Source organism: Rhinopithecus roxellana, chromosome 9 (genome assembly GCF_007565055.1).
Source record: "Rhinopithecus roxellana isolate Shanxi Qingling chromosome 9, ASM756505v1, whole genome shotgun sequence".
Lineage (NCBI taxonomy): Eukaryota > Metazoa > Chordata > Mammalia > Primates > Cercopithecidae > Rhinopithecus > Rhinopithecus roxellana.
Genome location: NC_044557.1, coordinates 131,248,363 through 131,273,404, shown reverse-complemented (window position 1 = coordinate 131,273,404; position 25,042 = coordinate 131,248,363). Strand labels below are relative to the sequence as shown.

The 25,042-nt window shown below is 40.0% G+C and overlaps 1 protein-coding gene across 2 annotated transcripts in view; it reads right to left on the bottom strand.

Moving 5' to 3' along the window:
• SLCO5A1 (solute carrier organic anion transporter family member 5A1) overlaps nt 1-25,042 on the bottom strand; it is a 160,974-nt gene that overhangs the window by 24,527 nt on the left and 111,405 nt on the right. For both annotated transcript variants that reach the window (XM_010375049.2, XM_030938208.1), the window contains one exon: nt 11,817-12,015. In XM_010375049.2, coding sequence (XP_010373351.2) covers nt 11,817-12,015 — 199 coding nt within the window. The remainder of the gene's footprint in view (nt 1-11,816; nt 12,016-25,042) is intronic.

Genomic DNA, 25,042 nt, shown 5'->3' with positions numbered 1-25,042 from the left:
ACAAAAAGGTCGTGATTACGTTTTGGCTTCACAGGAAAAGCTCATTCTCCTAAAACATCCCAACTCCATCCCAGGCACTTAGGTGATTCATGAGTACTTGATATTAATCAAAGAAGGGTCAGTCATTAAGTCCTTTTAATGTTAGAAAATTCACCATGCCTGTAAACCTGAAGCCCTTCACATAAACTTTAATGAATAGAACTGACTTATATAGAATGCTTTCTTCTTTGTATTTTTTCTTCTGTCAGAATAGTGTAATAATCAAAAGTATTGCAGCATTGCATCCAGAATCAAAGAAACTTCATTTCAAACCCTAGCTCAGCCATTTTCTAGCTGTGTGACTTCAAGCAAGTTATTTAACCTCTCTGAGACTTTATTCTCATTAAAATATCATTAAATAGTTATTATCAATTGCTTACTATTTATGCATTTTATCCCATTTTATCCTCCCTATAATCCTAAGAGATAAGTACTATAATTGATCACATCTTAATGTTGACGAAATTGAGGCACAGAAAGGTTAAAGAATTGGCCAAGTATCTTACTCAATCCTCACATTAATCCAACTAGATAGATACTATCTGTAGTCTCACCTTAAAAATGTAGAAACCAAGCCCAGAAAAGTCAAATAACTTGCCCATACCCAGACAGCCAGTATGTGGCAAGGCTAAGGTAAAAATCTAGACTGGCCGATGTGAGAGCCACAGAGCAAATGCTGTAGGCATGCAGAGCACGTAGCATGATGCCTGTAACTCAGCTGCTCTGAATATCAGAAAACCATGCAGTATTGAGAAGTAGATACATCCCCAATAGCTCATCCAGCAAGAAGGTTGTGTGTGCATGCAGTTGCGTACACGCATGAAATACACGATTTAAAACAGCACCTCAGTGAGGTGTTCAGAAAGAATGCAAACTCTGACATAAATCATCTAGATCTGATTCAGCTCCACTCCTTATTAAATGAGCCTGGATAAATCACTTAATTTCTCAGGTTCTTGAACTAAAACATAGACAATAACATAAACAGTACAGGGGTGTCGTAAGCATAAGACATGTGTAAGTGCCAATCACACTGAACCAAACATGTACCTTACAAAGACTCCTTTCTTCACTGCCACTCCCTTCGTCTTTCTCTTTACTGACTTGAAAGGGAAAAAAAGCCACATGCAAGTCTTAAAATCATGCAGAATGAGAAACAGTTTTTACTAGGCAGGCCAGCCACATACTGTTGAGCAGGTTGTACACTGAACAAGGGCACCCAGCCAAGGGAGCAAAGTTGAAATGTAGCTCACACCCTGCTTGAAGAAAGGATTCCATTTTTGTTCACAAAAGCTATCTGCTACTCTAAAAGTGGCACGCCTATGCAGCTGCACCACCCAGTAGTGTTTTCATTAAGTCATTCTAGACTATATTCCTAGGACTTGGGAAACCAGAAGAATTCTCCATGGAAACTAGGTTATTCTTTTGCTACAATTTATAAACTTCCTTTAAAGTCAGACTGCAAATACTAAAACAATTGGGTCCTTGCCACGGTCTCCAGCACTCTTAATCAGGTTACTTGTTCTGGATTGAATAAGTAAGAAAAGGTGTACCGTAATTAATGGATTCGATAATAAAGACGTAAATTTTTGTCGAGTTCATAAGAGTTGCAGCCTCACTGTATGAGTAATATCCCTGAACTGAGATAGGTGCCAGACATTCATTCATCTATTAAAGAAGAAAATGGAATTGCTCTGCATGATCTAGAAGGAAAGGGAGTAGAGATAAGAAACTAACTTTTTTCAGCATATTCAAAGTGCTAGATTCTGTGCTAGGAAATATGAGAACCTTCCCGATATCATTCTCATTATCAAAACTACAAATATTTGTTTAAAGTATTCACATGATTTAAGCTAAAGGTTGCCAGGCATGGTGGCTCACATCTGTAATCCCAGCACTTTGGGAGGCCGAGGCAGGCGGATCTCCTGAGGTCAGGAGTTCAAGACCAGCCTGGCCAACATGGTGAAACCCCATCTTTACTAAAAAATACAAAAATTAGCTGGGTATGTTGGTGGGTACCTGTAATCTCAGCTACTCAGGAAGCTGAGGCAGGGAGAATTGCTTGAACCCAGGGGGCGGAGGTTGCACTGAGCCGAGATTGTGCCACTGCACTTTAGCCTGGATGACAGAGCGAGATTCCGTCTCAAAAATAAAAAATAAAAAAAAGGTAATGGTTGAGGATGGGAGGAGGAGACACTGACTTCTCTTTCTCTTTTTTTTTTTTTTTAACCCTTCTGCGTTACTTTAATGTTTTCAACCAGATGTATGAGTAATTACACTGGTAACCAGGAGAGATGAACTTTAAGTATGCTTGTAACCGGGAAAGACTGACATCATCACCAGTTTTAAATATGAGAAACCCAAGACTCAACAAATATTATGTAATTTTTTTTGCAAGGTCACACAGTTAGACAATGATGGAGCCAGTACTTGCCTTTGAAAACAATACTGTGTGAGACAAATGAGTTTGAGGGGATGGAAGAAAGAAGTTCAGAAAGTTCACTCTTCATAACTTCATCTGTAACTAACATGGGCCATTCAGGGGTCTGCTAAGAAAAACAAGACTGGGGCATGATAAAGGACTTGAAGAAATGGGTTCAAATATAAAAACAGAGCCACCATCATGGGCATGAGAAGGAAAGCTGACTGAGATGAAGTAAATGGATTGCTCAGCAAAGATGAGGGCCTGCTAAGATTGGAACTCATAAATTTGTAATGGAGCCAATCAGCACAATTATATAATTTTTCCCAGTAGTGGTGGGCAAGCCCAGCCGCAGTTGATTCAAGATGGATGAGGCAGGTGTGGTGTTAAGCCGGGGTTTTAAGAATCTTAAGGAGACTTGCTGTTTAAAAGCAGGTAAGACATGGACTGTGCCTTCCGTTCCCTTCTGAGAACACACTTGAAATAAAAGTAGAGTAGGGTTAAAAGGAAAGCGTGACACCAAACTTCACAAAAATGGCAAGTAGATAGGCATGGGTTTATGTGAAACAGGCAGAGGCTGCCTTGGAGGAATAGGAGCCAGCCTGCCCGATCAAATCTCCACGGGTTCTGAGCTCAAAGTGAGCAGATGCAACAGAGGGCAAAAGTGAGTTGAGGAGAAACCACTGTGGGCCTCCCTGGAGCTCTAAGGAAGAGAAAATTGCATCAGTGAGCCCTTCCATTCTCATTTATCCGTTCCCTCCCATCTCCAATTTATGGCCCAGAAATTCTTCAGGAAGTGCTTCTCTAAGGAAACTGAAAGAAATGTAAAAAGCTAAACTTCTACTCTAGATGTTGACAACTCTGAATAAAATCCCCTCATTCTTGTCTTTGAGGTAGAGGGAGAGGAAAGACACCATCTGAGATATGCTAGGCTGAGTATTGTCACCTGCAAAGCCCAGAATAAACAAATACAAAAATTGATTCTTTAAAACAAAATGATAAAATGCAAGGCACGAAAACAAAGTAAAAAAAAAAAAAAAAGGTTATAATTGTATGTGCAGAGAGATCTGAGAAGACATTATTCCATAAAACAACACCAGAATGCTATGAAAAGGGAACACTCAGAATACAGCAAAGAAAAAAAAAATCCTCAAAATAAAAAATGTACATAAAGACAGAAAACAAGGCTTAAAAAAATCTCTCAGAGCAAAAGACAAAAGCATGCAATATGAGAGAATAAATCAAAATTAAACCCACAGGCAACCAGTCCATACGTTCCAACATCTGATTAGCAGGAGTAGTATAGAACACAGGAAAAAGAGAAAAAGAGTTTAAAAAAAAAAAAAAAAAGACATGTGTTGCATTAAAAGGGTTCAGAAAGTGCCTAGTACAATGAATGAACAAAGCCCTGTGCCGAGGCACCCATTCATTCATTCATTCATTCATTCACACAACAAATATCATACATGTTTTAGACAGTAAGGATGCAACTGTTATACAGATAGCTGGACCGGGCATGGTGGCTCACACCTATAATCCCAGCTACTCAGGAGGCTGAGGCAGGAGAATCACTTGAACCCGGCAGTTGGAGGTTGCAGGGTTGCAGTGAGCCAAGATTGTGCCACTGCACTCCTGCCTGGGTGACGCAGCTATATTCTGTTTCAAAAAAATTATATATATATATATTTATATACACAGCTCTACAAACTGTGCCCAAGGAGCTCATATTTTAGACAGAGGGGACAAAAGCAAAGCAAATCATTAAATGAGATCATTTCAGGTAATGTTAAGTGCCATGAGGAAACCAGGGAGAAATAATGTAATCAAGAGTGGGGGAACAGTGGGCTCCCCTAGATTGGGCAGAGATGGAAAGCCCCTCTGAGAAAGTGGCATTGGGATTATAAGAAGTCTCCAGCCATGACAAAATCTGAAGGTAAAGCATTCCTTATGAAATTTCACAACACCTTGAAAAAAAGTATTCTGAAAACTTCCAAATAAAGTTAGCCACAGAGAAATGAGAACTAAGGCTGAAATTACGTTTCTTATCAGCAACAGAAAATGCTAGATGACAAATAAAGCAATGGTTTCAAAGTCCCCAGAAAGATACTTTTTTAATTTTTACTCGTTTGTTTTAATTCATTTTTTTAAACATATTTTAGGTTCAGGGGTACATGTGCAAGTTTGTTATATAGGTAAATTTTGTGTTAAGGGGTTTGGGTGGACAGATCATTTCATCACTCAGGTAATCAGCATAGTACTCAATGGGCAGTTTTTCGATCCTCTCCCTCCTCCCACCCTCTGGTGTTAGGCCCCAGTGTCCATTGTTCCCTTCTTTGTGTCCATGTGTACTCAATGTTTAGCTTCCACTTACAAGTGAGAACATGCGCTATTTGGTTTTCTGTTCCTATGTTAGTTTGCTTAGGATAATGGCCACCAGCTCCATCCATGTTGCTGCAAAGGACATGGTCTCATTCTTTTTTATGGCTGCATAGTATTCCATGGTGTATATGTACCACATTTTCTTTATGTAGTCTCTCATTGACGACCATTTCGATTGATTCCATGTGTTCACTATTGTGAATCATACTGCAATGAACATATGTGTGCATGTGTCTTTATGGTACAATGATTCATATTCCTTTGGATATATAACCAGTAATGAGATTGCTGGGTTGATGGTAATTCTGTTTTAAGTTCTTTGAGAAACCATCGAACTGCTTTCTACAATGGCTAAACTAATTTACACTCCCACCAGCAGTGTATAAGCATTTCCTTTTCTCCACAACCTTGTCAGCGTCTGGTATTTTATTACTTTTTAATAATAGCCATTCTGACTGATGTGAGATGGCATCTCACTGTGGATTTGATTTGCATTTCTCCGGTGACTAGTGATGTTGAGCATTTTTTCATATGCTTGTTGGCTGTGTATAGTCTTCTTTTGAAAAGTACCTTCTCATGTCCTTTGCCCACTTTTTAATGGGGTTGATAATTTTTTAACCTAGAATTCTATGCCTGCTTAAACTACCACTAAAGAACAAAGACGCTTTAATATGCTCACAGGCTCAGAAAGACTTCCTTCCCATGTACCCTTTCCCCGGAAGTTATCTAAGGTTTTTTCTGGCAAAATGAGGACTTACCAAATAAATAAACAAACAAACACTAGTGGATACAACTGAGGAAACTTCTGAAAGGAGGACCCAGGGTGTAAGTTATGTCAACTGAGCAAGCAGTCCAAAGTGAAGCAGGAGGATGGAGTTCAGGGAAACAGGAAGATTCAGTAAAACAAAGCATGATTGAGAACTTAGAAAAACATACGGGCATGATCAAGGCAAGTAGCAAGAGAAAGAAGAGGCTCTTAGACCTCAAGGACAGGTCTACAAGAAATATATAATACAAGGACAGGTCCTCAAGGACAGGAAATACAAGAAAGATATGGTCCAACTATGACACCATTTTAAGCAAATTCCCATCCCTTCTCTACTTAGGTAACTGCTCCTTCCCTTATACTCCCTGTTTTCTGGAGAAAATGAACCAAAGGCTCTGGCTTAAAAGCACCACACATAAAGGAGAAGTTCAGTGAGATGCTAGAATGATGATAGGGAACTTAGGTAAAAGCCTGAAAAATGAACAGTGAGGACCCAGGCCCATTCCCCCGACTCTCAGCTCTAGGATGCCAGCAGCAAGGCTTACAACCCTGTAGTCCTCCCCAGCAGGGCCCCAGCAGGAGAGAAAGGAGCATCTGTCTCTTGAGGAACTGAAGCACCTCAGAGGTAAGCCCTTGGGTCCTGACACTGCAGCACACTGATGAAAACTCCAGTTGCATCCACCTTCCACAGCGAGACCTACCAGATAACAAGACCTACCCTCATACACACACAGCAACTGCTCAGCTTTTTAAGTTCTCATTCTTCAATACCAAGAGCACGCTAAGGATCACCAGAAATTTGAACAGAACTGCTAACACAATCAAGACAGCAAAATAAACAGAAAGTAGGCACTCATAGGACACAGAGACAAATTAGGAAAGAAAAGGAAATCTAAATAATGTTGGAAAAGTAAGACAAAATATTCCACTCATGAAGCAAGATGGTTAGAAACAAGGGACAATCTGAAATCAAGCAAGAATTTTGAAATTAAAAATATGATAGACTGAGTGAGGTGGCTCACGCCTGTAATCCCAGCATTTTGGGAGGCCAAGGTGGGCAGACTGCTTGAGCTCAGAAGTTCAAGATCAGCATGGGCAACATAGAGTGACCACATCTCTACAAAAAATTATCCCAGTGTAGTGGTGGACACCTGTAGTCCCAGCTACTCAGGTGGATGAGGGGGAAGGATCACTTGAGTCCAGGAGGCAGAGATTGCAGTGAGCCATGATCATGCCACTGCACTCCAGCCTGAGTGACAGAGCAAGATCCTATTTCAAAAAAATAAAAATGACAGCCAAAATAAAGAATTCAACAGAGGACTTAGAAGATAAAATGCAAGAAATCTTTTTAAAAAGTAGAACAGAAAAGGACATATGAAATGATGATAAATAATGAGTAAAGGAGGACATGAGAGTAATTTGGCTGTGACACCTGCCACCACATTGATTGTCAGGGTTGATTCAGCTGATCTGGCTGAATAGACGGGTGTCCCCTGCCTCCCTCACCGCTCCACCTGTGTCCCTCCTGAAGCTGCACACTTGGTCAAAGAGGACAACCTTCTCTGATAGAGGAGGATCATTCTTTGGTCAAAGGCATACAAAAAGTTGCCAGTACCTCCAAACAAGAATAAGAACAGGAGAGATCAATGAAGGGGAGAAAGAAAAAAATGGCAAGGAGAAAAAAGAAATTAAAGTTTAAAAACAGACCTGTAAAATATAGTCTCCAGTCAGAAAGAGCTCACCACGTGCCTAGCAAAAAATCAAAATGATCCATCTCAAAACACACCATAGTGAAATTCTGAAATACTAGTAATAAAAGGAAACTCCCAGGAAGGAAAAATACATCTCCTACAAAGCATTGGGAAAAAGAAAAGCCAGACTTCCAACAAGAGCATTAGAAATTAGATGACAATGGGGCAAAAACTTCAAAACTCTGAGTAAAAATGACTCATCCAAAATTTCAGCCAACTTGACAATCAAATGTAACAGTGTATATGTGTGTGTATATGTCTATATATAATATTTATCAATGTATATAATAAAAAGTCTCCCAAAAAAACAAAGTTACAGCCTATACAGTCTTTTTGTAGCTACTGGAGGATGTGCTCCATCAAAATGAGGGAGTAAATCAAAAAAGAGGACTCCACAGAGTCCAAAAAAACAAAGGATCAATACAGAGAGAGGCAAAGAAATTCTCAGGATGACAGCCGGGCAGCCAGCCCAGAAACATTGTGTCCAGATGAGAGTAGGGGGACTGTGGGCCCTGCATAGATGACTCCAAGAAGTGGGCAGATGGAACCATGAGCTCATCAAATAGGTGGAAGGTCATGTTGAGATATTTTTTGAGCTCTCAGAGGGTGTGGGAAACTAGATGCAGATTCAAAGAAAACAAAGTAAATGAAATAAAGTAATTATTAATTCCAGGAAAATCAGTGTTACACAAATAAGGAAATCTAATCACGATACTGTAAACCAAAAATAAAATTCTAAGGCCCCCCAACCAACTGAAAGGACTTCCTCCTCAGCCAGGGCTCTTTTAAAATTTAACCTGAGATACCAGTTCAGACCAGGATGGGAAGTAGGGAATCTGGCATGCTTCATTATACCTCTCCAACATTAACATCAACACAGACTTGAAGTCTGATAAGAAACATTTCAGTCTATTCTCTCTGAAGCCTGCTTCTGGAAGGCTTCCTCTGCAAATAAGAACTTGGGTTCCCACAGTCCTTCATCTCGGCCCAGACATTCCCTCCTATGGATCCCAGGTCTTCAGATAAACTCAACCAATTGTCATCCAGGAAATTTTTTAATCTACCTATAAGCTGGAGGCCCCTGCTTCGAGTTGTCCCACTTTTTTGGACCAAACCAATGTACTTCTTAAATGTATTTGATTGAAGTCTCATGTCTCCCTAAAATGTATAAAACCAAGCTGTACCCCGACCTCCTTGGGCACATGTTCTCAGGACCTCCTGAGGGCTGTGTCCCAGGCCACGGTCATTCATATTTGGCTCAGAATAAATCTCTTCAAATATTTTACAGAGTTTGACTCTTTTCATTGACAATACATATGTCATAAATTTAACATGAAAATACCAAAAAAGGATTTGATCACAATTTGTAAAGGTAAAGTGAAGCTCCTCATTTGCCAAGCTAGGAAGTCACAAATAATACCTTAGTTTGATTAATTTATATAGTATTTCTGAAAAGTACCGAGATACATTGCAGAAGAAACAGCTAAAAAGAATTTAAAATTATTGCCCCTGCAAATCAGAGTTAGTCATAAGACTGCTGGGTTTTTGTTATGAACTTTTTAATTCTATTTATGTTCTCTAATTTTAATAAAAACTAATTTGATAGAAATAGAAATTATTCTTAATTTATTAGTGATGACTAATGACAAGAGCTAGCCTTCAGTGCCTCACTTTAGCTGAGAGTTTTACACATGTTACATACATAACCCTTGCCCACAACTTTCTAAGATTGCTGCTAACATTACCCCAATTTACAGAGGTAGATATTGAGGTTTAGCGTTAAGCAACCAGCCAAGCAGAGTCAAGATCCAAATTCTAATTCCACTCCAGAACCTGAGTTCTCATTCTATACTGCTTGTCCATTTTTAAAGATTTTGTTGTTTATGCCATCCTATTAGGCACTATCAAGAAGCCACATACCCAGTACACGCATCTTACACATACACACACTGATGTCTTCTGGTAGAAAAATAACCCCCAGGACAAAAGATGGCACAGTATTCTGTAATCTAAATAAACTCTGATTTGTTATTCCTTCTCCTCACCCCCAAACATTCTAAATTGGCTAGATGAAATCAAAGCTTTTGTTATTCAAATGCAAAGTGGAACATTTTATAACATAAAACTCCACTGAGAAACAAAAGGAAACAGAAGTGTTTCTTGGCACCAAGCACCAAAACTTGGACAATGAAGCTCTGTTAAATGAGCAGATCCTAACAAAAATACATGTAGTTAAGAAGTAAAGGTTGACTGGGCACAGTGGCTCACACCTGTAATCCCAGCACTTAGGGAAGTTGGGGCGGGAGGATCATTTGAGCTCAGGAGTTTGAGACCAGCGTGGGCAACAAAGTAAGACCTCGTCTCTGCAAAAAATACAAAAAATTAGCCAGACATGGTAGTGCATGCCTGGAGACCCTCTTTACTCGGGAGACTGAGGATAGAGGATCCCTGGAACCTGGGAGGTTGAGGCTGCAGTGAGCCATGAGTACTCCAGTCTCGGGGACATTGCACTCCAGTCTCGGGGACAGAGAGAGACTCTGTTTCAAAAAGAAAAGAAATAAAAGTTAAGGTTTTCATAACTCTCACAGAAGAGCTTTCCACCTTCTTTTGGTGAGACTGTGGGGAAAACAGCACTCATATCCATTGCTGGTGAGGGCAAAAATTGGTACAATACCTGTGGAGGTAATTTGGTACTATTTATTCAATCTCACTTCTGAGAATTTATCCTGCACATACAGAGCACACAAGAGAAGTGATAAATTCCTTGAAGTTATTTATTGCAGCATTGCTTTTAACAACTAAAAATTAACTGGGCATGGTGCCATGTGTCCATAATCCCAGCTATCTGGGAGGCTGAGACAGCAGGCTCACTTGTGACCAGGAGTTCGAGACCGGTCTGGGCAACATAGTGAGACCATGTCTATAAATACATAGAAAAATAAATAAATAAATACATACATACATACATACAATTAAAGATTAGGAACAACCCAGTGCCCATCAAATGGGGGCAGGTTAAATACAAAGTGGAATACAATGGAATGCTATGCAGTGGTTAAAGGTAGTGCTTATGGGCACAGACACTGTAGCCAGATTGCTTGTGGTTAAGTCTTGGGTTCTGGGCAGTGCCACACTGGAGGCAGCCACCCTGGATGACAAGATTCTACTGTGAAATTCTAAGGGATTTTGTCAATTGTTGGTTTAACACAACTATTTTTAAAAATTAAATGATATAAACATGTAATCAAATGATATTAAAGACAAGGATAATAAATACGTAAAATTCATCACCTTCTAATTATTTTATTATTATCTATGCTCTTGCCTAGGCCATTTAAGTCTATTCTACCTGTATGATAGAAACATTATACAATGGTGTGTGACTGAGAACCTCCTCCCAACTCGGTGTTCAGGGTCGACAAGCTGATGACATGAAATCATCCACAGGGGTGTATTTACATCTCAGAATTGACAAATGCTACAAATCAAGGCTTTTGTTTACTTTTTACTTTTTGTATAAATGAATTACCACTATGTTGCCCAGGCTGGTCTTGAACTCCTGGTCTCAAGTTATCCTCCTGCCTCAGCCTCCCCCAAGTGCTGGGGTTACAGGTCTGGGCCACAGCACCGGCCATGAGCCTTTTTTAGAGAGCCATTTAAACATTTGTCAGCAGTCCACTGGTTACATGTGATCGGTACCTCCGTTTTGCTATCTGTAAACTCAGGATGATAACAGCACCTATTTGATAGGGTTATTGAGAGGATTCATGGATTAACATATGTCAAGCACTTAAGAGCATGCTCAGCCTGCAATACAGTCATGGTAAAGGGGAGCTATGCTTCAGATTGTTACTACCAATACAGAAAGATCTCCAAGCTATATTGTTCCATTTTTAAAAAGCTCAGCAAAGCATGTATGAATGCTCTACTTTAGATACAAAAGAGGGACAATTGAAAATACATATCCACAGCGTCTTCAATAAAGAAGCCTTGGAAGGATATGCAAAAAATGAATGAAAGGGGTTACCTGTTTCATCTTCGGTTGGAGGAATGGGAAGAGCTAGGTGGATGGAGGACTTGAGTAAGAGCAAGAGGTTTCATCGTACCTTGTATTTCCATTGAATTTTATGTTTTTGAGCTACAGAAACATTCCCCATTCAAAACATTACAATAAAAACTGAACAATTTTCATTAATCCAATAAGCATTTCATCCTCATCTGATGTAATTAAAATGCTATGAAAGTCCCTCTGTGAGGGTCAGAAGGGGCAGAGGAAGACAAGACCCTGGCTTCTGCTCTGCAGGAGTGCATGCTCCACTTGGAGAGGCAGAGCACACAGAGAACACACAGGGAGAACAGCTTGGAGGGAGGGGTGTGAGTCTGACTGCAGATGCACAAACACCATGGGGCTTTGCACCTCCATCGTGCAGATACAACGCAGCTCTTAAGAGGTACTTACCCTGTTGTATAAGGGATGTTTATGCCCCCTAGATTAATGCTTTCACATCCAACAATAAATAGGGTTGAAAAACACAGTAAAGACACACCACTGCAGATCATTGCTAGTTTTGCAGATTCTCTGGCACCAAGTTTCAATTTTTTGATAATGTAGCCTCCGAGGACAATACCAACACCAGCACTGGGAACGATAATAACCCCTGGGGAAAAGAGAAGGAGAAGATTAATTTGAACTCATGTACACTATTATTCATCTTATCTATTCTGTCTCCTGCTCAGTAGTACTAAGGTAAAGAATCAAAAATTACTGTAATCAATACATCTTCATTGTGTGTGATTTTATAGTATAATATTATTTACAACACATACAATCAACAATAGACTCACATCCAGATTTCAATAAAAACTTTTATACAGCAATAAAATAAAGACAAGCAACCCATTACAAAAGTGAGTAAAACTTGAGTAAGTTCTTCACCAAAGACAAAATCCAGACAAACAATAAACACGTGAAAGGGGGGTCAACCTCATTACACAGAAGGAAATACAGATGATGCACCTAACATAGAAATGATAAATACTCAGGTGACAGGTACCCTAAATACCCCAATTTGATCATTACGCATTCTATGCATGTCACAACATTCCACGTGTACCTCATAAATAAGTATGAATGTAATGTATAAAATAATTTTTTTAATTTGAAAGCCACAGTGAAATACCACTACACACCAATCATGTTGGTGAAAATTGTAAAGTCTAACAATACCACACGTTAAAGATGTAACGTAATGGGAACTCTCAACACATTGGCAGGATGTAAATCTCAACACTCACTTTGAAAAACAGTTTGGCATTATCTGGTAGAGTTGAAGATATACACACCCTGTGGCAATCAATTCCATTCTTGGATCTATACCCTGAAAAAACTTGTGCTCGTGGGTACCAGAAGAAGTGGACAAGATATTTGAAGCACTGTAATAGTAAAAAACTGGAAATAAACCAAATGTCCATTAATAAATATATCATGTATAGTATATCTATATAAAGGAGTGCTTCTATACACTCATTAAATGGAAAGAAACGTAGCTGCACACAGCTTTGTGTGATGAATTATACAAAGACAATGATGAACAGAAGGAACCAAATGCAACAGAATGCACATGACATGACTACGTTGGTATGAAGTTCAACAACTTGTAAAACTAAACAGCATTGTCTGGGAATGCACAAACAGGTAGTACAACTGTGAAGAAAAACCAGGAGTAATTAACACAAAAGCCAAGATAGTATAGGGATTCATGGTATCAGGAAGGGATGCAGGAGGTTCCTCTGGTGCTGAAAATACTTCATGCCATGACCTGGGTAATAGTTACTGCTGTGGTCTGAATGTCTGTGTCCCCAAAAAATTCACATGATGAAATCCTAATCCCCAAGGTGATTAGGAGGTGGGATCTTTGGAAGGTGATTAGGTCACAAGAGTGGGAGGCCTGATGAATGGGATTCGTGCCATTATAAAAGAGGCCTGAAAGAGCTACCTCACCTTTCCATGTGAAGTTACATGGTGGGAGGTCACATGTGAGAAGACAGCCTTCTATGAGAAATTGGGCCCTCCTTCACCACACGGGGCCAGGGCCTTGTTGTTGGACTTCCCAACCTCCAGAACTGTGAGAAACAAATTTCTGTTGTTTAGCATCCACCCAGTCTATGGTAATTTTGTTACAGCTACCTGAATGAACTAAGACAGTTACACTGTGTTCACTTTATAATTATTTCTAAATTATGTTTAATGTACTTCTGGGTAAGTTATTTTTCACTGTAAAAAAATAAATTGGCCAGATGCAGTGGCTCACACCTGTAATCCCAGCACTTTGGGAGGCCGAGGCTGGCAGATCAGTTGAGGTCAGGAGTTTGAGACCAGCCTGGCTAACATGGCAAAACCATGTCTCTATTAAAAATACAAAAATTAGCCAGCGTTGGTGGTGCACGCCTGTAATCCCAGCTACTCAGGAGGCTGAGACAGGAGAATCGCTTGATTGAACCCTGGAGGCAGAGGTTGCAGTAAGCCAAGATCGTGCCGCTGCATTCCAGCCTGGGTGACAGAGTGAGACTCCATCTCAAAAAAATAAAATAAAATAAAGAAATAATCATGGTGCCTGCCCCCAAGAACCTTACAATCTGAAAGAGAAACAAACAACTTAATAGAAATTAGAATACAATAAAATAATTATACGAAGTGCAGGGAGAGAGTCTTCCCTGAATGAAATCGGGGAGGGTTTCACACAAGTGGCAATATTTGAGTTGACTCTCAATAAATGAGACAGAATCTGCCCAAAGGACCAGCACAAAGACTATCCTATACAAAGAAAATATCTGCACAAAGAAAATACATGCACAGAGGCATGAAATAATGAAATTGAGGATTCAATGCAATACAAAATATTGAGTATGGAAAGGAAGCAGCTGGGAGGTGGAAAGACCTGGAGAAGAGATTTAGGGAAAACGGAGACCATGAAAGACCATGGAAAGGAGCTCAGGTTGTATTTCTGATAATGGAGGCCGCTGAAGAATTCTGAGCTGCGGTTGACAGGATGGAAGCTGTGTATTACAAAGATCAATCTTGAAACGACATGCAAGACAGCTTAGATGGGGTCAAAACTCAAGTCAGAGAAGTGGTCAGGGGGATGACTGTAAAGGTCCTTGTGAGCCACAGTAGGGCCCTACAAAGATGGCCCAATAAATTAGATAAGGACAGGGAGAGAGTAAGGATGACTGCATGACACCAGATGAAGGAAGAAATCTGGAATATGAGGAGGAAATGTGTGAGCAGAGCAGCTCAATGGCCCCCATTGTAGACTTGTTGATTGTGAAGGGCCTGAGGAACAATCAGGTGAAATGCCTCACCCAGTGTGTCTGTGGGCTGCAAGATCAACAAATAGCTGGCTGGGAGATTTATAGCCAGGAGATGAATTCATGGCATAAATAAGATGCTCCAACAAGATGGTGCAGAGTAAGAAAACAAAAGGGCCAAAACTAACATCCAACATCCAGAAGAGTGCCAATGGTAATGGGGTATCATAAAAAGGTGAGCCCATATAGCAAGTTGAAAATGAACAGCTACAGAGGCCGGAGGAAATGTGGGAAACAAAAATGTCAGAAGTCGGAAAAACTTGAATTTTGGATTCAGAAAGACTGGAGTTCAAATCCTCACTCCATTTTTTGTAGCCATGTAATCATGCAGGCTTCCTAAACCTTCTAACTCAGGGTTTTTTGCCTCATCATGGAGATGTATTCCTTTTACCTTAGCCTTAGAATGAAGATGACAGGAACTATCTGTAAGTAGACATAGTACATAGTATTTGGTACATAATATAAATTGTAGCTATTAATTAGCAAAGCAAGATGGTGGGTGCCTGTAATCCCAGCTACTTGGTAAGCTGAGGCAGGAGAATGGCTTGAACCCAGGAGGCAGAGGTTGCAGTGAGCCAAGATGCGCCATTGCACTCCAGACTGGGCAAAAAGGTGAGACTCTGTTTCCAAAAAAAAAAAATTGTAGTTATTACCATTACAACTGTGCCATAGAAAACCAAGGAGAGAGAACAGGCATGGTGGCTCATGCCTATAATTCCAACACTTTGGGAGACTGAGGCAGGCAGATGATTTGAGGTCAGGAGTTCGAGACCAGCCTGACCAACATGAAGAAACCCCGCTCTACTAAAAATACAAAAATCAGTGGGGCTTGGTGGTGAATGCCTGTAATCTCAGTTACTCTGGAGACTGAGGCAGGAGAATTATTGCTTGATCCCAAAAGGCAGAGGTTGCAGTGAGCTGAGACTGCACCATGGCACTCCAGCCTGGGTGACACAGTGAGACTCCATCCCAAAAAACAAAAGAAAAAAGAAAAGAAAAGAAAACCAAGAAACGAAGGAGAGGGTTTCAAGGAGAAAATAGACAACAGTATCAAGTGCATTAGAGAAGTCCAGTAAGAAACACTAAAGTGAGACAATGTGTCACTGGACCTCTGACAAGAGCAATTTTAAGAGTGTCATGCAAGTGGAAACCAGACTGTGATGGGCTGAGTAGTCAGTCATGAGGCCCTAGAGTTTGGGAAATCCAGTCAGCTCTTTCTAGAACTTTGCATGTAAAAGGAAGAAGGGATATGGGTCCAGAATTAGACTGGGACCAAGGTAGGGTTGGGGTTTGGAGGGTTGTATCTGTTTGCTAGGATGCAGAGAGGACTTAAGCATATTTATATACTGAGGAAAATAAACTAAAAAGAGAATGAATGGTTGAATGTGGAGGGGAAAGTTCAGCTAATGACAATGCAAGATCCTTGAGAAGTCAGGATAATATAGAATTAATAGCACAGATAATCAACTTAGCCGTGAATGGGGGAGAGACTCTTTCCTCTGGGCTAGAACAGGGGATAAATCCGTGGATGAGTAGTAGCTTTACAATGTTAGTTTTTCTGTTTTATTTTTCCATTATTTTGTAAACATAATGTAATACATATTTTAACAAAACAGTTGAAAAACATAGAAAAGTAGGAAGGAAAACAGCAAAGTAGGAAGGAACAAAAATCCACTGATTGCATTCTGGCATATTTCATTGCAGACGTTTTTCCTCCTAGAATTCATAACATACTGCAGATTCATTTTTTATAGCTTTGATTTTTGTTGGGTTTTTTTTTTTTTTTTTTTTTTTTCTGTGCAATTGAAAACAAAACCAACTCTTAGAAGGAAGAGATATTGAGAACTTTAAATGTGGCCAAGGGTTGGAAAAGCCATGGTGGGAAAGTGAAGGCAGCACTACTAAGAATATGTAATAGAGGGTACTACGGATCCAGACTATATTGGACACCAGAAGTCTGCAGCTGCATTCACGTGCATGGTTGCATGCTCCTGCATGTTCAACAACCCACAAAGAGAAGCAGAGGAAGGTTGAGCTTAACTTAAAGTCAGTTTTGCCTGCCAGCCAGTGTTCATCCTGTAATCCTCACCAGAGTCCTATGAAATCGGCAATGGCTTTTTTTTTTTTTTTTTTTTTAGACAGAGTTTCACTCTTGTCGCCCAGGGTAGAGTGCAGTGGTGTGATCTCAGCTCACTGAAACCTCCGCCTCCCAGGTTCAAGTGATTCCCCTGCCTCAGTCTGTCAAGTCGCTAGGATTACAGGCGCTGGTCACCAAATCTGGCTAGCTAATTTTTGTATTTTTAGTAGGGATGGCGTTTCACCATATTGGCCAAGCTGTTCTCCAACTCCTGACCTCAGGTGATCCACCCACTTCCGCCTTCCAAAGTGCTGGGATTACAGGAGTGAGCCACCGCGCCCGACCCGCAATGGCCCATTTACAGATGAGGAGATTGAAGGCTCAGGGAAGTGGCCTGCTCTATAGTGCACAGCACAAAAAGGGGAGTTTGGATGGAAACTGACGTTTTCTGTTCCCAGCCCCACGCTGGGCCCACATTATCACAGCTGCCTCTTACACCCAACAGGCCCCTGGAATCTGATCCAGAGCTCTGGGGTGAGATGAGCTGGCAAATAAAGTACCCTCCCCACCAAGCAAACGTATACATGCTATCAAGGTGATTAATTTACCTTTAGAATGAAAACGTTTTATTCATAAAATTTCCATTTCAACTAAGCAATTACGGAGTCTCAGACACTGCAGTACAGCCTCAGGATAACAACAAATCTCCATGCTGGTAGCTGAGTCATAATTAAAAAGCAGCATAATTTATTTGATTACGCATCCTAGTTAGCATTAGGCTCTCAAAAACAGAACATTTGTCATCAGTAAATATGAGGGCACATTAAACAGAGTGAAGACCCTTGAAAATGTTCTTTGGCGCCCCCGTCATCTGCATCTCGCAGCACTATCAAAACAGAACGATCTGACCACTTATTTAGGCGAATATGGACATTGCTTGGATCTGCAGTCAGAGAAAGATCCAAAGTTTGCTTTGGGGAATTATACGCGTCTTAAGTCGAGCAGCGGGGATGGGATCGGACAGTTCAGAGCCTTCTTACTTCCCCCCACTCAAAGCCGCTGGTTCCAGGTACAGCAGCTCTAGAAGTTCCCGGTGAGCTTACGGAGGGTCTGGGAGTCAGTTTCTCCACCCACCACCACGCGACATCCAGGCCTCCCCGCCTGCCCACTCCCTACTGGGGGTGGAAAAAATAAATACAAAAGATGGGTTCTCCTGGCAGAAGTTACGGTCCTGCCGGTCCTGCCGCTAGCCCTGTCTGAGCTCAAATTCACGTCCCTGGCTGGCGCCCTCCTACCCTTCCCTCTGTCACCAGGCCCCAAAGAGTCAGCTCGCCCCTCTGCTGCGCCTCTCACCTCTGCGCCCCTCACCTCTCTGCACCTCTGCCCCTGACCCTGCGCGGTTCCCAGCCTCGGAGGGACCTGCGAGTTCCTGCTCCACGCGCCCTCTAATGGCCAAGACCTAGGGAGCGCAGATGAGAAGCAGGTGGGGAAAAGGCCACCAATGGATGGTTACCCAAGGACACTTCCATATGTTCGGCGGGGAGGACAAGGGGGACACAGTGTGGGAAGATGGGAATGCCTGCACCAAGCCCAGGCACCCGAGGCCCTAGGTGCCAGCCGTAGAGGAGAGAGCCCAACGCAATTCCATATGTTCAAGAGGCAGATCCAGGTAAGAGTCTAGGCTCTGTAGCCAGATCCCCTGAGTTCAAATCTCAGCTCAGCCACTTAGAAGATGCATGTCTTCAGGCAAGTTACTGAACATTTCCAGGCCTTGGATTTTCTCCTCTCTGAAATGTGGATTATAATAGGATCTTCTTCATAGGAGTGTTAGGATTAAATGAATTAAGACCTGTGAAAGGCTTAGAACAGTGTCTGACCAACAGCATACACTCAATAAATGCTGGCCATCATCATCATCATTTTAACAAGTATGAACTTCATTATCTGCCTAACATTATGGGTTTAAATTTGCACACATATGTTGGAATTATAATCAGGCAAATTCTTATATGCTATTTAATCTATAGAATTGAATTGAAGCAATCTATTAGTGGCCCAACATAAACCTCTGCATGTTCTTTAAATATACAAACCTTTGATATTTACTTACTATGTGTTCCTAACACATAAACCTCTGTTAGATATTTAGCAGCATGTCTTTTATCTGAATCTAAAGAACTCACTGCAACATTCAGTGCTGACAACGCAGAAGATTCTGCTTTGCTCATACAAGGTCTGGGAATATCCTGCTGCTTCCAGCTGGAAATCTTTTATCTACTCATTTATCCAAGCAAGTAGACATTAATTGTCCTACTTTCTTTCTTTCTCTGTCAAGCACTATTGTGCCGCAACATTAGATTTTGACGGTTTTATTCTGGATCCCAATATTGCTTTCCTTTTGTGGTTGCATGGAGCCAAAGGGTCTTTATGAAAACATAATATTTATTTAATTACCAAATATAAAAGCTAACGACTGCATTTTTCCTCTTTCGCTCCAATTTTTGCCAATTTGTATTGTAAATAGACACAGAAAATACACATAAGCTTAAAGCATGATTTGGAGCACAGGAAAACCTAAACCTAAGGAGAGAACAAAATTAGGCAACCCATTCATTATCAAGAATATATTATAGGTTCAGGGAGCTTCAATTGTGCTGTCGTTGCTATTGTTAAGACAACAACAATGTGCTTTTATGGTACCCAGTGCTAGCCCCTGTCATCACACCCACCACTCCTATTGTGTTTATTCTCTATCTTTCTGTTATCTTTCTTTAAGGTTCTTGTCTGTATTTTAGCATCTTCCTATTTATTTAGCACTGACCAATGCCTAGTGTGTGTTTGGATGAAAGAACAAACATTCATTTTGAACTTATTATATAAAATCTTATATAACTTTTAATTTATTATATAAAATCTTCAAGTGATTTACTCATTAATTTCTGTTTTCAATTATCCCTGGAACTAGGTTGTATCCTATTTTACAAATAAAGAATCTAAGATCTAATTTGAGGTTAAAATAAATTGCTAAAATCAGTTTAAAACTGATAAGCACTAAATATCTAGATTGATGCCTGAAAAATCTCACTTTTACCAAGATTCTGAATTGAATATTATTAGCAAAAGTTTATTAAACTGCCAAGCCATCAAAGGAAATGCAGAGGACAATATCAGTCTCTGAAACCTCTTATCTGTTGTGAAATTACAGTGGTGCAGAATGTCCCACCATGGTGAATTAAATTAACACAGACAGGCTTTCAGAATATTAAACATTGTCATTTCTTTGCTCTAGTTCCACTGCCCTTCTGTGTTTTCCATGTCCAAAGTTTTCTTAAGTTCGGTTGAAAATAAATGGCTTGCAAACATGAGACGATCAATAAATAAGGAATATCATTGTAAGCCATTATGACATGTGGATTCTCCTGTTGCCTGGCTGGGCACACGGGAGGGACAAGAAAGCAGAATGAGTACCTAGAAAAGAAGAAAGTACCATTTATTCACTCATTCATTCTCTCTCTCTCCCTCCTCCCTGCCTCCCTTTTTCTTTTTGTATGCAAGTGCACACACACGCATCCACAAGCAACCGCGTACACACACAGATGTTGATTATATGCCAGGTACCGTGATAACCGCTCTAAATACAGTATCTCATTTAATTCTCAAATGTTATGAATTTTTATGCCCTGAACCCAACGTATGTCTTACAATCAATAGTCTGCAAGCCTTATGTCATCATCTAATTAGAAGCATTTTTCTTTCATAGAAACTCAAAATCACGGTGCACCTTGCCAGCAAAAGTGTGAGATTGGAAGGAATACAACATTCTCTCCACATCACAGAGGAAGAAACACCTAAAGAATTCTAGAGCAAGGAAACTGACTCAAGGTTATTTCACTTTTCTAAAGCCTAAGCTTCTAACCCGATGATTCAAAAGACATCTTTTCCTCTTGCTCAGAATAAATAATTTTACCCTTTTAAGCTTCCACTGTATCTTGCAAACATTTTCCTATAGGAAGTAAGTATCAATTACTATCAGAAGGAAACAACTAAAAAGATTGTTTTAAAAACTCAAACCTTGAAGCTAGCAAATTTTAACTGATCTGAGAATAGACAGCACAGTAAGTATACATTCTCACAAACTATAAATGACTCCACAAAGTTTAAAAGCACAGTATATCTCTTTCTCTTTCATATATCTCAATCTTACTGTTGCAAAAAATTCAGCAATCCCTTCATAAATGATAAACAAGATGTATCACTAGAATTAATTTAAGGTACCTTTTTCTTTGAACTCAGTGGCCGTTTAAGACAGAGAACAAACTATTTCTTTAAAGCCATCATATTTCACAGCATAGCTTCGAGCCAAAACTTAAAGGAGGAGTAGCAAAACCCTGTCTGGACTTAGGTTTAGGAAAAGCAGCCTGCATGTGTTGAGCATTTGTTGCAGTCAAAGCTGCCAGTACCTGAAGAAGTCTTTAGGCAGAGTAGAAGAACTTACAATAAGTTCTTTTAGGAATTCTCTTGAGGCAGATAAGCTGGGGGGTTAGCTCGCTTAGCTCAAAGCTGCTGCACCCCAGCTGTCTCAAGTTTTGCCCCTCCATAACTTCAGTTAGAGGAGACAGAAGTAGACTTCATCAGCCTCAGTTTCCTCTGTCAGGTTCCCCATGACAATCATAGTGTGGCTCCCGTGGGACCACTTACAGCTAACCAAAAGAGAATGCCCTTGAATTTCTAGCGTAGCCTTGCTGAAATTTTTAGTAAAGGCTTTCAAAGGAATTACACACTTCTAAAAACCTTAGCCTCGATGACTTCAACAGGGAGATATTTATATAAAGCCCGTATTTAACTCCTCTTAGGCCAAATGGATCTCATTCACCCATAATAACACTTTCTTCAACTCTTTACCAACATAGGGAGACACTGTGCAGTAGGAGAGAAATATGAGAACCCCAATCTCAGGATTCAAGGTCTGGGGATCATTGAAGGAAAGGTAATAGAAAGGAACATTCAACAGTGAAAACAACCATGCTTTTCATTTTGGATTTCTGTAAAGTTCTGGCTGAAATAATGCATAAAAGAGAAGGCTGAGCTGTTTTATGAAAGGGATTCAAAAATCAAATCAAATTAATATTTCATCCTTCATGGCTTACAGACCTGAAAGAATTTTCTGCATCCAGGCGATAAACCCACAGAGGGCCAAAACCACTCGAAATGATGAAATGCAAAAATCACAGTGTTTACTTCCGTTTTCCCCAGTGCTTGGAAACTGAAGGTGAAAACCTCTAAGCAAGCTACTGGAAAGGTGGGTAGGGGGCTTTGTAGGGGAAATTTCACAGGAGAACAATAATACCTTACTAACTTTTTCAGCTATCAAAATAAGCCTCAAACGACGTTGGTATCAATTTTCTGTACTGGGTTTCCATTCACACAGGTAAAGCCCACAGATGCGGCCCATGCCAAGTGCAAAACCCCCTTTAGAGGCCCTCTGGGCAAGATCCATTTTCTGTCAGCAACTTTCCAGTTCTCCTCTGTCCATTGTTGTCCAAATCCAGCAGCCCGGAGCTTTTCCATCAAGACAGTTCATCGTCATGATGCCCACTAATAGCAGAACTGCAAAACCCTGACAAAGCTATCCTTCCCCTGGGAGAAGTAAGCAGACTTTTCAAACTCTGTATATGGGGAAAAAATAGAGACAAACATCTGCACATCTGAACTATACCTATTAGAGCCCCTTGCCCCACTGGGGCCAGGTGGAAATTTTGCTCTTGAGAAAGCTTATTAATTCTGCCAAGTGAATAGGGAAGACCAGAGCAGCCATTTCATAAATAGAGTCAGATCACTAATTAGACATATTGTGTTTCTTTTTTTTTAATTGACAGCTTCTCTGAGCTATAATTCATGTACTATACAATTTACCTACTTAAAGTGTACAGTTTAATGTTTTTCGTATATTCACAGAAACATGCAACATCACTCAAATTTTAGAACATTTTCATCGCCCTAAAAAGAAATGCCATACCCATTAGCTATCACACCCAGCCCTCCCTCACCCCTCACTGCTCCAGCCCTAGTTTCTAGTTTCCACTCTAATTTCTACTTCCATAAGTTCGCCTATTCGAGACCTTCCATATAAATGGAGTCATACAATAGGTGTGCCTGGCTTCTGTCACTTAGTATGTTTTCCAGGTTCATCTATATTGAAGCATGTGTCAGTTCTTTATTCCTATTTATGGCCAAATAACATTACATTGCATTTCTAGATCACATTTTATTAATAATATTTACCCATGCACTGGTGGATGCACACTTGGGTTGTTTCTACTTTTTGGTTATTACGAATAATGCTGCTATGAACATTCATGTACAAGTTTTGTGTGAGCGTATGTTTTTGTTTCTCTTGGATACATGCCTAGAAATGGAATGACTGGATCCTATGTTAACTCTGTGTTTGAGGAAGTGCCAAACTGTTTTCCAAAGTGTCTGCACCATTTTACATTCTCAGCAGCAGTGTGAGCGTTCCAATTTCTACACATCTTCACCAACTCTTGTTATTATCACAGATAATACTTGATTTTAGCCATCTGAGTGTGAGGTGGTACCTCGTTGTGGTTTTGGTTTGCATATCCCTGATAACAAACAAGGTTGAGCATCTTTCCATGTGCTTATTGTTGGACATTGGTACATCTTTTTTGGAGAAATGTCTGCTTAGATACTTTGCCCATTTTAATTGGTTTGTCTTTTATTATTGAGTTGTAAGAGTTCTTTATGTGTTCCAGATATAACTGCCCTCGCATATATATGATTTGCAAATATTTTCTCCCATTCTGCAAGTTGTCTTTTTACTATTTATTTTTTTTTAAAGGCAGGGCCTTGCTCTGTCACCCAGGCTGGAGCACAGTGGCACAGCCATGGCTCACTGTAGTCTCAACCTCCCAGGCTCAAGTGATTCTCCCTCCTCAGCCTGCCGAATAGCTGGGACACTGGCACATGCCACCACCCCCAGCTAATTTTTATGTTTTTTATAGAAACGAGGTATTCCTATGTTGCCCAGGCTGCTCTCGAACTCCTGGGCTCAAGCTTGGCCTCCCAGTGATGGAATTACAGATATGAGCCACCATGCCTGGCCTATTTTTACGTTTTTGATGGTGTCCTTTGATGAACAATAGTTTTAAATTTTGATGAAGTCCAACTCATCTATTTTTTCTTTGGTTGTTGTCTAATGCAAGGTCACAAAGAGTTATGCCTATGTTCATTTCTGAGAGTATTATAATTTTAGCTCTTATATTAAGGCTTTTGGTTTATTTTCAGTTGCTTTTTGTATGTGGTATGAGGTAGGGGTCCAACTTCATTCTTTTGCACGCGGCTATTCAGTTGTCCTAGCATCATTTGTTGAAAAGACTATTTGCTCCTCATTGAATAGCCTTGGCACTCTTGTCAAAAATCAGTTGACAATAGACATATAAGTTTATTTCTGGGGTCTCAATTCTGTTTCACTGATGTTTTTGTCTTCTTTAATCCTATACCATACTGTCTTGATTACTGTTATTTTCAGTAAGTTTTGAAATTAGGAATTATGGGTCCTCCAACTTTGTTCTTTGTCAAGATTGTTTTGGCTATACTCAGTACCTTACATTTCTATCTGAATTTTAGAAGCAGCTTGCCAAGTTTTGTAAAAAAAGTCAGTTGGAATTTTGATGGGCATTATATTGAATCTGCAGATAGATCAATTTAGGAAATATTGACATCCTAATAATACTAAGTCTTCCAATCCATCAATATGCAATGTTTTCTCATTTATTTACATTTTCCTTAATCTTTTAACATTTAATTTTTAATTGATAAATAAAAACTGCATACATTTATCAGGTACAACATATCATTTTGAAATGAGGATACATTGTGGACAACTAAATTGAGCTAATTAAAATATACATTACTTCAAGTAGTTTTTTTTTTACAGTGAGAACACACAAAATCTACTCTTTTAGCAATTTTCAGGAATGCACTGCATTATTATTAACTATAGTCACCATGTTGTACAGTAAATCTTTTGACTTTATTCCTTCTACATAACTGAAATTTTGTATCTTTTGACTAACACTTTCTTTTACTTTTAAGCAATGTTTTGTGGTTTTCAGAAGATAAGTTTTACATTTCTTTTGTTAAATCTACTCCTAAATAGCTCATTTGTTTGATGCTAATGTAAATGAAATTGTTTCCTTAATTTGATTTTTGATTCAATG